We start from the raw sequence: 15,191 nt of genomic DNA on the forward strand, positions 1-15,191 counted from the left end.
ATGTGTGTATGTGTGTGTGTGTGTGTGTATTTTAAAATTCTAAATGTGGGTTCTAATCTGTCCCCCCAGTTTTGGAGGGGAAACTGGCTAAAATTACTGATAAATGAGTTTAGGTTTTTTAAGGGTTTATTAAAAATATAAGATAGTAAAGAAAGAGAAATATTGAGAACGTATTTCTTATAGCATGGAAATCCTAGCCTTCCTAAAACCTCCCACTTCTGAAGTCTTCTGCCACCAAGCCAATTTCTCTCACCAAAAGAGGAAGAACTCCTCCAGCGTCAACTTGTTCCTTCATGTTCTCCTCCCAGAAATGGGAGGTTTTTCAAGCTGATTGTCTAGCATCATTCAAATTCATTGGTTCACTGGACCCGAAGGTGGTCTCAATGTAAAGTTCAAGATTTTTAGCTTCAGAGAACAATACCCTCTTAAGGACCAGCCAGATGTGCTTACAAACTAGTCAGCAGTCAGTCACTCTCAATTCAATCAGTTTAGATTAGTCTCCAGGTGGGCCTTTGAGTATCTGCTAAATCACCTTATCTACCACATTCCATTATCTTCACACACACGCACACACACACACACACGTGTGTGTGTGTTTGTGTGTATGTGTATATGTGTGTATATGTGTGTACATGTATGTTTTGTGTTTGTATATATGTTTGTGTGTATGTATGTACACATATGTACACATGCATATATACATACACATATATAAATATATACCTCTATACCTACATTGATACATATACATATACATATATAAGCTAAAAGTATTTTGGGGGGGAAGGCAATTGAAGTTAAGTGACTTGCCCAGGGTCACACAGCTAGTAAGTGTCAAGTGTCTGAGGCCGGATTTGAACTCAGGTACTCCTGAATCCAAGGCTGGTGCTTTATCCACTGTGCCACCTAGATGCCCCTCTGTGTTATTTTCTATCCAGTTTATAAAGCTACCAACAATGGTAGCACCTGCACAGGGCAGACTTCCTATCCTGAGATAAGAGCTGCCTTCCAAAGTCATTAATTTGTGTCATTTTTAGGCTAATTTTGAGAAGCTTTACAATTTCCCATTCAATAATAGCCACCTGCATCTAGGGCTGCTAAAGGTGTTAAATTGTACTACATGAGACCATCCAAAAGACCAATTATGAATTCAGAAAGTTGTTCCCCAAGTTCATTCCTGTGCATGTTGGTGAGTTAACTCTGCAAAATAATTTTTAGGATCAGTAGGAAAATGAGATTTTAACAATCAGAACTTTTTCTCTATAGAGAAAAAGCAAGTGCTCAGTGACCTATCACACTCTGCTGAACATCTGCTTCCACTCTTCTAATTCTGCCTATTATGGAACAAAGGTTCTGTAATATCAGCTGACATTCTTAAGGAATAAGAGTAAAGACTATACCTAGAATCTAGATCTAACTGGTGGCCACTTAGTACAGGTTGTAGAAAAGCATTCTTTGTTCCCATTTATGGACAGCTTGCCTGTGATGTCTAATTATATATAAATCCACAATATATGTTATTCATTCACCATTTTTTTCAGTAGCATAGCTAGTCTAGTGTCTCTCCCTGAGGGAAAGTGATGTGAGCCTTTCTCATTAGTAAATTCAGCTATATTATATTAGACTGTGAGCTCTTTAAAGGAAGGCACGGCTTTTACCTCTTTTTGTATCCCCAATGCCTAATTAATGCAATTGACTGACTATTGACTGATTGACATGGGTGCCACCTGTTTGATCTGATTGGAAATTGAGGTGACAACAAAACAAAAAAAAAAGAAAGAAATTGAGGTGACAGAAATTAAAAGCAGTAGCCATTCATGTTGTGTCCTCATCCTACTCCCTAATGACATTTCTTGTTCAATATCTAATTATGCTGTTATTGATGCTCCTTATTTACAAATGCACCAAAATTGTGGAATCTTCATCAAGAAATATTGGGAAGAGTTAGTCAAGTCCCTGATGATGCATCTTCCTGTTTCAGATGAAGTTGATGGTGCCTGGAGTTGCTGGTCCCCATGGAGTCCCTGCGATGCCTCTTATAAAAGACGAAGGACCCGTGAATGTAACAACCCTGCACCCCAGAATGGGGGGAAACCATGTGTAGGAGAACAAGAGCAAGAAGAGGACTGTTCTTTTTCAATATTTGAAAACAGGTGAAGAATGGGAAGGAACTAGGGAGTTTTCCTGCCTTGATGTGAATGGTGAAGGTACTCTTAAGAATTTTGATAAAATATGATCAGTATCTGACATTTTGAAAGACAGTCCTGGTGGGTCATTGAGTTTTTCTCTATTTTTTTATTTTTTTTATTGAGGCAATTGGGGTTAAGTGACTTGCCCAGGGTCACACAGCTAGTAAGTGTTAAGTGTCTGAGGCCAGATTTGAACTCAGGTACTCCTGACTCCAGGGCTGGTGCTCCATCCGCTGCACCACCTAGCTGCCCCTTTTCTATTTTTTTTAAACCCACACATGCCTTTTTGTTTCCCCAGAGGAGATCTCTGCATAAATGATGACGAGGCCCTAAAAGAGGTGGATATTGATGAAGTTAATCCTGAGTCTGGGTGTGTTAAACCTGTGTCTCCTGAGAATGGATTCCTCAGGGTGAGTTGCCCTAGTCATGTACTAAGTCAATGTTAGGGTTTTAGGCACAGGGGAAAGTAAAGAAACTTGAACTTGGGGCTACTTCTGAGGATAGGTGTGTGTCTACTTCAGTAAATCCTTGTGGATTTAAAAAGAGACCACAACTGTGCAGCCCTATGCTCCCATCCCATGCCTGAATTTTCAAGTCGATCCCTACCTTTCTGTTTTCACCTGGCTAACTCAGGAACAAAAGAAACAGATTACATCTACCCCCATTTCTCTACTCCCATTTACCCCCAGACCCCCACTCCTGTCCATCCACCCCTATTCTCCTACTCCTATTCATCCTCACTCCCATCCACTGCCACCCCAACTTCACTGCAAGGTTAATTGACCCTCACTTTCCCTTTAGTCATGAAATGTGGTTTATGGAATATGAAGTGAATGGAGGGCTGAACTCAAATCCATGTGGACTTGAATAATTTGGCAGAGTGTTATCTAGGGTCAAAAGGGTGTCCTGTAGTATACCTTGTCAAAGAAGGCATTGGGTCTGTAATTCTTAGCATCCCCCTCACTCTAAGGGGAAAACCAGTTAATACTGTTCTTAAAATGTCTACATTTTTATTAATTATAGCATTTTGAATTGACTTCCTCAATGTAATGTAAACTCAGTAGAATGCTATCTTCAGGATAGGACTCCACTTGTCAATAATGGTGAAATTGTTAGAATGAAACCCAAACACTGGTCCTGGTAGACATATTTCTCTATTTTGGGTAGAGGCAGGGGTATTCTGGAGGCAGTTCAAACTGGCTCACAAAACTTAATTTGAAAGTTTTAAGTTTTCAGTGTGAACATTTATATCTCAGAAATCAACAAACACAACAAATCAGGGTTTGAATTATTGTCTTATTGATTATCTAAACTTAAGATAGTGATGGATAACACATAATTCTGATTAAATTTAAAAGTTTGTCATGCTTACATTTCTCCCCTGCCCCTCCCCAGAACCAAATGTTAAACATTCACAAGAACACCGCTGAATAAAGTAATGAATGACAAATGACTATAGAATATTATGCTAACTAGTTAATTTGGCCTTTCTTGAGCTCAGACAATTCATTATTAAGTCCTGGGTGAAACAGATACAATCTAGTCTAACAAAGCATTATCTGGAGAATAATGGACAAGAAGAAGACTGTTCTTTTTCAATATTTAAAAACTTGGGGGAAAATGAGGAGAAATTAATACTTTCTCCTCTCTGGCCTGGGGAATGGAGGTACTTTTCAGTATCTTGTTTATGTATGATGGGTGTTTGCTGTTCTGAGAGATATGCCCTATAATTGTTCTTTTCCAGACACCTTTCCCTTTAACTTTTATTTCACCCCATACATCTAGAATCATGGCAGAATATTTTTGTTTGGGTTCAGGACAAGGGGAAGGGAGCATTGGTCTTTATCACGGATAGCCACTCTAGTAGAATATATTTTAAAGAGTAAGTTACTCCATAGTGCAATATAGACACATAAAGATTTTCCTTTTGCCCTAGATTTTCCCAAAATTAGAAAACATTATTTTAAGCCCTACAATTAAAAATAAATGGAAATGTATTAGTCTGATGGCTACTTCATAAAGTGAGCTCCCAAATGTTACCTATTTTTATACTCAGAAGCAGACTCAACCTTTGTTCTTTTGGATCTCTATAATTTATTTTAAAGACCGTAGTGTGTCTACTGGGCTCCCTTTATAGAGCAAATGACCTTTGCAATGAATGGTGTTTTGCAAAAGTAGTAAATACCTACTCCAATGAGTTCTTCCTATTACTTTTGAGATTAGTGCATGACATCACCACGATGTCATGATCCTCTTCTAGAATGAAGGACAAACAATGATAATAACTTTTGAGATAAGGTCCATCAGAGGTGGACACTATACTAAATCCCAATCTTGTTATATCATGGTAGGACCCTTTCCCAGAGACCAATGTATGTCAAGTCCTCCATATGGAGACAAGGACAGGGATGTTTTGGTTCCCAGTATAGCATAAAAGTTGTTAATTAAATTTATTAGATTTTAAGATCCGCGGGGGCAGGAAATTTGTCTTGTTTCATTATTGAATACTGAACAGTGAACATTAAAATCTATTGGGCTTTTAATAAATACATGTTTGTCAAATTAAATTGAAATCCAGATCCAATACAGTCTGCCCCTGTGAGTGAAGTGGTGAACAGAAAATGTGGTAAAATATATGCTGCACATGTTAACCATTTGGATTCCATAATAGTTGGGATGCTGGGGTCATTCCACTGTCAGTTACTGAGCACTCCTGCCTCAGCTGCCATACTCTCAAGTTCTTATTCAGGAGTAGACATCATTTAAACATTGAATCAATCCTTAACTATTTGACCATGCCCCTCAAGGAGCTTAATTTCTAGTAGAAAGATGTAATAACACATAAGGCAAAGAGTGGTCGAGGAAGAGATCTAGGCAATCAAAGGGATTGTAAATGGAGACAAAGAGTAGTAGATTGTCAGGTTCTTTATTATTTTGCCCTGAGCAAGAGGTAAAAAATTGAAAGGAGGGGTAGCATGATTCAAGCAGGGCTACAGATGCAGATGACAAGATAACTTTTTTTTGGTTAGGTCCTGGTATGCTTGTGGATGACTGGATAGGATGAAGAATAGGTTAGAGCTATAGGACCATCTAGGTATAGGGGACAGAAGTGAGGATTGAATCACCCATTCTCCAATCTGGGCAGATCTAGCCCTGGCCTGACTGAAAGGTGAGTGAAATAACTCCTCCCAAGATGGGGTGGTAAGGTCTCTGGAGGTCTGGATCAGAAGGGTTAGTGTTTCTTGTGGAAAGAAACAGATAATAGCAGGGCAGGTGGCAAGGTACCCTCTCTGGTGAGATCCTGGTATCCTGGCAGTGGATGGATGAAAGAATATTACCTCTAGTTACATGACAGTATTGTTATGGGGACATGACAAAACCTCTGAGTTGGATTCTTGGGGTTTATTTGGTTTTTAGAATGAGAAGAGGCTGTATTCTGTTGGAGAAGAAGTCGAAGTTGCCTGCATGATGGGCTTTGATCTTGTTGGGTACCCATACTTCAGGTGTTTACCAGACCAGACATGGAGGCAAGAAGATGTGGAGTGCCAAAGTAAGGATACATGGGTAAAGTGCAGAGTAACCTATAATCTCCAGGCTAGAAGGAGACCAAGAGAGCCTCTACTCAAGACATATCATTTTAGAGTTACCCAGAGAGTTGAATTGATGCACAGCCCAGAGTAACAAAATGAATACAAAAATATAATTAAAGTGAACAAAAAGAGAATCAGTAGTAGGGAGATTTATGAATCATATTGTTTTGACCTCTAAAACAAGTTAACGAACTTTTGTTTTCATTAGTCTTTTTTTTTTTTGCTGGGCAATTGGGGTTAAGTGACTTGCCCAGGGTCACACAGCTAGTAAGTGTCAAGTGTCTGAGGCCAGATTTGAACTCAGGTCCTCCTGATTCCAAGGCAGGTGCTTTATCCACTGCGCCACTTAGCTGCCCCCCATTAGTCATTTTTTAAAATAAAATTTTGTAACTTTTTTTTGTCACCTATCTTTGCTAGTGTATCCCACTCCTCCCAAAGAACCATTCCTTATAACAAAGAGTAAAAGAGGTAAAAAACCAAATTAGTAAAACTCACTAGCATATAAGGTAGCCATTTTTAAAATAACCCTAATTTTTTAATCTTAATAAATTTTGATACAAAAACATTTTGGTGTCCCTAGAGGTAAACTTTTTCCAAATTATTTATGATCAAATTAATCTCCTTTCTAAGGGATTTGAGAGCTATTACCTCACTGATTCACATGGAAGTATAAAAAAAAACACAACAGAAACAAAAAAGCACCTTTTTTGTCTTCTCCCATTGAAAGATACATTATCTTAAAAATTCCAACCAAATCTCCATGACTCCAAGCCTGCTCCTGATGTGTCTCTTTACAAGTTATTTGTTTTCCTTCTTAGTCCTAATGCTTGTTGGTCATTTGGCTGCTTGGTAGCTCTTCTAGCAATTAGTTCACATAGTCAAGGAGAGAAAATGAAACTGAACAAGTCAATGTGTAACTCATTAGCTGTTCTTTTAAAATGTTTTTTAGGAAAGAAGATGGAAATTAGTAGTTTTCATTGCACTTGAAAATTATTGACACATTTCACCTATGGCTGCTCTTTATTACCCACCTGTTTAGATAATTGAAAGGTGTGTTCTTAGGAATCCAGTAAGTCTAAGTCACATCCCTACCCACAAATGCCATCATCCCCACTGTACTACAGCATTATGCAAACATGACCAAGCCCTTTGGCATAGAGGAATGAGCGCTGAATTTGGAGTTAGGATTCCAATCCAGCTTGTTATATTCAGTCCCTATATGACCCTGGACAAGTCTCTTTATCCCTCTCCACCCCCCATGGGCCTCAGTTTCTTCATATGTAAAATGGCAATAATAATGCTTACCTTGCAAGGTTGTTGTGAGGAATGAGGGAGATAATGTTAACAATTCAAAGTTGTAAATAATAGAGTTTCAGACCTACAAAAGACAGTGCCTGTCATCTAGTCTCATTCCATAAAGGTTTGGAAGCCTAAACCCAGAGGGGTTGAATGATTTACCCAAGGTCACACAAGAAATATGCCATAAAGCCAGAACTTGAACACAAGTCCTCTGAGTCCAAATCCTGTGCCCTCAGTTACCTCTCTTGCTTTGTAAATTATGTAATACTATGCATATGAAAGCCATTAAATCCTAAATCATCCATTAGGATGCCTTGTAACCAAGCTGATAGGAAATACATCCTAATTCAATGAAGTCACACAAAATCTGTTTATAGGTATTAATATATGACTGTTCATATCACATGTTCATCTCATTTGTTCCTCTCTGCAGGGGTAGGGTGCCTAAAGCCATTTGTACAGGAAGGCTTTTCAATCACACCATATCAAAGTGTTTACAACATTGGAGACACCATCAAACTCACCTGCCCCCATGGCTTTGTCATTACCGGACCAACAGTTTACACATGTGGCAAAGCATCCTGGGAGCCAGCTATTCCAAGTTCCCTCACTTGCAAACAAGGTTAGTACCCTAGTTATGAGCCATATCAATGACATAGCATCACCAGTGTGTTTTCCTTAAATGTGCTTCTGTGGAATATGCATGAATGGTGTTTACTGCAAATGGCAATGTATATTTCAGCCTGTGTTAATAATGATGTAAGCTAGGTATGTGTATGTGAATACTTTATGTATATTTACATAATGTGTGTCTATATGTATATAGACATGCATATATATATGTACATAAAGTATCTATGTGTACATATAAATTGTGTGTATTTTGTGTATGTGAATATATGCATATATAGACATACATATGTGTGCATAAATTATGTATGCAGCAGCTAGATGGCTCAGTGGACAGAGTGCTGGGCCTAGAGTCAGGAAAACCTGAGTTCAAACCTGGACTCAGATACTTACTATGTAACTTTGGGAAAATCACTTAACTTCTGTTTGCCTAGGAGACAGCTAGTGGTTTAGTGGATGGAGTGCTGGGTCTGGTGACAGGAAGAACTGAGTTCAAATTCAGCTTCAGATACTTACTAGCTGTGTGACCCTGGGCAAGTCACTTAACCTCTGCTTGCCTAATCCATTGGAAAAGGAAATGACAACCTAGTTCAGGATCTTTGCCAAGAAAACCCTATGGACAGTATGGCCTGCAGAGTAGTGAAGAGTCAGACAAAACTTAACAACTAAACAACAACAACAAAAACTGGGAAAGGAGAGGTCATTGGTTGGGTGGGTGATATCAAATCTTGGTCATAGAGGGTGTCTCTTTGGTTTTCCCTTGGATCATAGGATTTAGCCAGAAGGTATCCTAGAGAGCATAGTATCATGGACTGAGAGCTGGAAAAAATTAGGGTTAGCTCTCATTTTCTAGATGGTAAAACTGAAGCCCAGAAAGGTGAAATCAACTTGCCCAAGGCCCTACAGGGAATAAGAAGCAGAAGTGAGATTCACATACAGGCCTTTCAGCTTCAAAGTCAGTGTTTTGCCTACTGTACCACTTGGCTTTAATTGAATTTCATATATGAGAGCAGAAAGGAACACTCGGTGCCCTCAGTTCAACTTCTAAATCAACTTAAAGTTTGTACCATACCCACTGAATTATTAAGGGGATAGATTCCTTCATTAAAAGGATGCCACATTAGTCACAAACACTCAACTCTCTACCCAACATTAATGTTTATTTTCTTCTTTGGCTCGGTCTGAAGTTTTGAACATACTTTATTGTAATACAGCTCCCTGTGACATATTCTCTTTTCACATGATTTTGTTTTGCTTTCCCTTCCTTCTCTTCTCTGATCTATAACTATGTGTTTTGCTTCTAGAGAGGAAGGGCCATGTACATTTTTTGCTATCCTGGGCCTAGAATAACATGGCAAGCAAAACTCTGAGCCCAATCATTGCATGCTGACAGACCAGTTCCACATGCATTGAACTAAATTGCTGCTGTGTACTAGAATTTAACTTCAATCACTAGGGCCAGGCTTGGCACTTAGATATAACATTATTTCAGCCTATTGTCCATGGCAGAAATGAGTATAGAATTTACCTTGCAATCCTTTCATCATTGCCATCATATCCAGAAATCAAAAGGTAACCTCCAAGTGCAAGTTGTATATAGCTCATTTACCCTTTTCCAGTGACTCCATCTATCCCCACCATTAGAAATGACTCATAGACGAGCAGTACATCCTAGTAAAAACAAATCAGCACATTATCCATGTATAGTAGTAGATATTTTTGGAGCTATCGTCAACAACATGTCATCCTAGAAGACAGAAGCAGGGGGCAAAGCCACAATGGCTGAGTAGAGGCAGCAACCCAACTGAACTCTCCCAATATTCCTCTCCAAACAACTTTAAAATAATTTCACAAATCAAATTTTAAAAAGGCAAATCCAACAAAAAGTCAGGGTGAGACATTTTTCCAAGATAAGACAACTTAGGAGAAATTGGCAGGAGAGATCCATGATACCAGAATGGGGGGCCATGCTTGAGTGAAGAAGCAGCACCAGTGGTGGGCTTTGGAAATGGCTGCTGTAGCAGCAATAGCAGCTTCAGGAGCTCTCAGCCCAGAAGAGGTGGTAAGTGGGGTCAGACGGCTAGTCAGAAATAGATTACAGGGAACCCTTGCTAGTATTTGGTGTAGCCCGTGCTGATTGACAAGTCTGTTGCCTACAAGTGGTTCTGGGTCATAGTCCAAGGGCTGAGAAAAGCACTTCTGGTCAGTCACAAGGGAGCAGAGGTCCTAATCATATTTCTAGGGTCAAGAGAAGCACTAGCTTTTATAGCTGCAGGGTAGCAGGGGTTCTTTGAGGATAAAGACCAGAGCACAGACTAGGAGACCAGTGACCACACTTCTCCCAGAATCATACAACCTTCCCTAGAAGCACCAAAAACTTGCAGATCCCCAGAACTGGCTCAGAAAAAAAGGAACACAAAAAATCCTGAAGCTTGGGACAGTGCTTACTCATTCCAAGGTGAGCAGAGCCCAACTTTAACATAAAGTTCAAAGTCAAGAAATAAGCTTTAAAAATGAGCAAACCAGGGCAGCTGGGTGGGGCAGTGGATAGAGCAGCAGCCCTGGAATCAGGAGGACCTGAGTTCAAATCTGGCCTCAGACACTTAACACTTACTAGCTGTGTGACCCTGGGCAAGTCACTTAACCCCAATTGTCTCACCAAAAAAAAAAAAATCATTTAACCATAAAAAATACTACAGTAGCAGAGAAGACAAGCCATAAACTCAAAAGAAGAGGAAAATGTAAAAACATCTACAAGCAAAACCTCAAAGAAAAATGCTAATTGGACCCAATCAGGAATTCCTACAACAAAGATAAAAGTGGTAAAGGAAAAATTGGGAAAAGAAATGAGAGTGATGCAAGAAAATTATGGGGGCAGCTAGATGCCACAGTGGATAGAGCACCGACCCTGGAGTCAGGAGTACCTGAGTTCAAATCCGGCCTCAGACACTTAACTAGCTGTGTGACCCTGGGCAAGTCACTTAACCCCAACTGCCTCACTAAAAAAAAAATGTGAAAATAGAATTAACTGCTTGGTAAAAAGAAGCACCAAAAATACTGAGGAAAATATTTTTTAAATGATAATGATGAAAAGGCATTAAGATCCACTGAAGAGAATAACTCCTTAAAAAGCAGAATTGGCTGAATATAAAAAGAGGCACAAATGCTTAATGAAGAAAATAATGCCTTAAAAATTAGAACTGGGCAAGTGGAAGTTAATGATTCCCTGAGACATCAAGAAACCATAAAACAAAGTTGAAAGAATAGAAGATAACATGAAATATATCATTGGAAAAATAATTGACCTGGAAAATAGATCCAGGAAAGATAATTTAAGAATTATTGGACTATTTGAAAGCCATGGTTTGGTTTGGTTTGGTTTTTTAAAAAAAAGAGCATAGGGGCAGCTAGGTGGCGCAGTAGATAGAGCACCGGCCCTGGAGTCAGGAGTACCTGAGTTCAAATCCGGCCTCAGACACTTAACACTTACTAGCTATATGACCCTGGGCAAGTCATTTAACTCCAATTGCCTCACGAAAAAAACCAAACAAACAAAAAGAGCATAGGCATCATATGTCAAGAAATTATCAAGGAAAAATTGCCCTGAAATCCGAGAAACAGAGAAAATTTTACATTGAAAAACTTCACCAATTGCCTGCTGAAAAGATCCCAAAATGAAAACTCCCAGAAATATTATAGCCAAATTCCAGAGCTCTCAGGTCAAAGAGAAAATATTTCAAGCAGTCAGCAAGAAACAATTCATGTATCATAGAGCTACAGTCCACAACATCCACATGAAAGAAGCAAAGGGATTGGAACATATTTCGGAAGGCAAAAGAGCTATGATTATAACCAAGAATAACCTACCCAGAAAAGGTGAATATAATCCCTCAGAGGGGAAAAAAAAGGCATTTAATAAAATAGAGGACATTCAAGCATTCCTGATGAAAAGACCAGAGCTGAATAGAAAATTTGACGAGAGAAGAACAAAAAAATAAACATGAGAGATAATAAGAAGTAAAGTTAAACTGTTTACATTCCTATTTGGGAAGATGATACATGTAACTCCTAAGAATTTTTTTTATTATTAGGGCAGTTAGGAATCTACATAGACAGAGGGCATGGGTTTGTCTTCTGATCTAAAAAAAATGAAGTCATGATAAAGAGGGATGCACTGGGGATAGTTAGAGGTAGAATGTGAAAGTTTTCTCACATAAAAAAGTGCATAAGGAAGAGCTTTTATAGTAGAGAGAAAATGGGGTGGCAGGCAATGCTTGAACCTCACTTTATTAATTGATTCAAAGAGGGAAGAATATGTATGAACATTCAGTTGGGTATAAAAATCTTTCTTACTCAAAAAGGAAATATGAGGGGAAGGGGATAAGAGATGGGAGGGTGATAAAAGGGAGAACAGTGGTTGGGACAGGATGAAAAGGGAGAGGATAAACAGAAGAAGATAAGATGGAAGGAAATACATAGTTAGTAATCATAACTGTAAATGTGAATGGGATGAGCTCACCCATAAAACAGAAACAGATAGTGAAATAGATTAAAAACAAGAATCCAACAAGATGTTGTATACAAGAGAAACACCTGAAATAGAAAGGCACACACAGAGGTTAAAAAAATGGCCTGAAGCAGAATCTACCATACTTCAGCTTAAGTAAAAGCCAGGCAGGAGTAGCAATCATGATCTCAGACAAATCAAAAGCAAAAATATACCTAATTAGAAGAGAAAATTGGAGAAACTATATTTTACTAAAAGGTACCATGGACATTGAAGTAATATCAAATACGTGTGTGTGTGTGTGTGTGTGTGTGTGTGTGTGTGTGTGTATAGAGTTTCTCTGATAAAGGCCTTTCTCAAATATAGCAGATCTTTTTTGTAGTGGCAAATAATTGAAAATTGGTACAATCAGTTTGGGAAGAGCTGAAAAAGTTGTGACATATTATTGTTATAGAATACTATTGTGCTATAAGAAATGACTAGGGGGTAGTTTCAGAAAAAAAAAATATGGTGAGACCTATACAAACCAATGCAAAGTAAAGTGAAAAGAACCAGGAGATCACTATTCACAGTAATAGCGATGTGTTGAGAATTAACTATCAAAGACTTGGCTACTCTGATCAATACAATGATAAAAGACAATTCCAGAAGACTCATGATGGAAAAAAATGCTATCCACCTCCAGAAAGAGAACTGATGAACTCTGAGTAAAATTAAAGTATAATTTTCTTACTTTTGCTATTTTTTTTCTTTTTTGCTATATGGCTAAAGTGGAAATGTTGCGCATGTTCACATATATAATGATGTCATTTTTCTTGTCTTCTCAGTGGATAGGGGAGGAGTAGGAGGGTGGAAAAGAATTTGAAACTCCAAATTTAAAAAGAAAAGAATGTTTAAAATTAAAATAAACTTGCTTTAAAATTTTAAGGGAGAAGTAGTGCTTTGAAATCAGTTGATAACTGCATAGATCAGAGTCTTGATGTCTTTCATTTGTTTGTTCCAGGTGTTCTGACCCACATGAGTGATTGTGGATCAGGAAAGAAGTTGGTGGAATCCCAGTGTGTTTGCATGTCTCCAGAAGATGACTGCAGGTAAGATGTTACTTGGGCTGTGTTTTGAAATTTGACAAGACCATTCAATGCTACACTGATGCTACAGTAAACTTGTTGCCACAAGTTAAAAGATAAGATTAACTAAGATCTCTTTTCTAAACTGAAGGACTATCACAGTATATTTGTTTTTAGAGATTATGAGGTCTCATTAGTCTAAATTCCTTTCCTCCATGGGTTATTTTAGTTATACTTTCTTATTTTGCATAAGGCCTTTTATTGTTAACCACAGTCTAAAGACATATCCAATACTTACCACTTGAATACTATGACATCAGAGTGAGCCTGGTATAGTAGAAAAAGACTAGCCTTAAAGTCAGGAGAGAACTGGCTTCAAATCTCTAATACTTCCTAGCTGTGTGATCATGGGCAGGTCATTGGGATCATATTCCAGAAGATCATAGTATTAGAGTTGGAATGCACTTTAGAGGCCATCAAGTCCAATGCCCTCATTTTACAGTTGAAGAAAATGAGGCCCAGTGAGATTAATTGACTTGACCAATGGCACACAACTAGTAAGCATAGGAGCTAGCATTTGAAGCAGGTCTTCCTTACTACAAGTGTATGGCTATATCCACTATACCTACTGACTATACTCTTTTTCAGCCTCTGTTTCCTGATCTCTATGTGGCACCTGTGTACCCCACAAAATATTATCAATTTCAAGGTACATTGTCAATATGAGTCAGTATCCATTCAAGATCACTGATCATGAGTCCCTAACAATGTATTTCTTCTCACCAAACAGTCAGAGGACATATTACCCCCAAGCAAAAGACATTTAAAAGACATTTAAGGGCATCGAAAGATAAGTGATAAGAAAGATTATAGATATACACAGGAATATATTCTCCCATGGGTTGCCATACTACCCATTTGGGAGATGACATTTATGAATACAAAGGAAATATATGTCACCAGTGTAATCAAGTGACCAGGGCCACTAATACCTATGGAGCCATTGCTTTCTTTCCCGTAAAGTTTTATTGCCTTCTGATGATGTCTTCTAGTGAGCTGCTTTCTCTGCTGAACTAGGATCCTCTGGTACCCTTTTTTGTCATACTGTTCATTGATGGCATGTCCATTGAGTTTCTCTTTACTGTTCCCTACTGAATTTTCTAATGAGATGCTCTCTGTTAATCTTTACTGGTCTTCAGTTGCTGGTACCTCATCCTCTTTGTAGAAGGGTTCTATAAGTTCTTGTACATCATAGTCCCAGGCAATGTTTAACACTTGAGATTTCAGAGTCAAGCTAGCTGAATTCATTTAGCTAGTGAGGGAAGGACTTAAACATTTAGGTCGATCTTTTGGTCTCCTTCTGCTACCTTTAAAGGTTCTCTCATTCAAAATTCTTATTAGAGGAATGATATAAAATTCCTTTTAACTCCTTTCATACATCTTGGTCACAAGCCTGAGTCTTCTTCAAATTATTTCAGGGACTCCACTTAGGAAAACTTCAAAGAAAATTAAATGAAGATGGCATAAGGAGACTCCTTTCAACATTATCAAGCCTCTAATTGCTATGAAAATCAATCTAGGACCAAGAGCTGTATGAGCCTGGGGGCCTTTGCCCTATTTCCCATCAATAACCAAATTCACTATACTTTCTTCATGTACCTTGATGATAACAGTATTTACCTTATAGGGTTCTTATAAGGATTAAATGAAATAAATTATATATCATGCTTATTCATATACATTAATCACTTATCTATTGGGAAATAGCTCTTGTTCTTATCTACTTGGATAAGGTCTTTAACTATCAAAAATTTACCAGAAATCTTACTACTAAAATTGTTTTCCCAATCAACAGCTTCTCCTTATTCTAGATACACTGATTTTATTCATGTAAGCTTAAATTTTTTTT

The 15,191-nt window shown here is 38.2% G+C and overlaps 1 protein-coding gene across 2 annotated transcripts in view; it reads left to right on the forward strand.

The window, feature by feature from the left end:
- C6 (complement C6) overlaps positions 1-15,191 on the forward strand; it is a 79,673-nt gene that overhangs the window by 54,113 nt on the left and 10,369 nt on the right. The window contains exons 12-17 of one of the 2 annotated variants that reach the window (XM_043976190.1): positions 1,982-2,153; positions 2,488-2,599; positions 5,607-5,739; positions 7,512-7,700; positions 13,219-13,306; positions 14,761-15,110. In XM_043976190.1, the coding sequence (XP_043832125.1) occupies positions 1,982-2,153; positions 2,488-2,599; positions 5,607-5,739; positions 7,512-7,700; positions 13,219-13,306; positions 14,761-14,773 (707 nt within the window). In that variant the 3' untranslated portion in view covers positions 14,774-15,110. Of the gene's footprint in view, positions 1-1,981; positions 2,154-2,487; positions 2,600-5,606; positions 5,740-7,511; positions 7,701-13,218; positions 13,307-14,760; positions 15,111-15,191 lie in introns of those variants that run through there. The other variant, XM_043976189.1, reaches the window with a different exon arrangement.

Source organism: Dromiciops gliroides, chromosome 1 (genome assembly GCF_019393635.1).
Source record: "Dromiciops gliroides isolate mDroGli1 chromosome 1, mDroGli1.pri, whole genome shotgun sequence".
Taxonomy (NCBI): domain Eukaryota; kingdom Metazoa; phylum Chordata; class Mammalia; order Microbiotheria; family Microbiotheriidae; genus Dromiciops; species Dromiciops gliroides.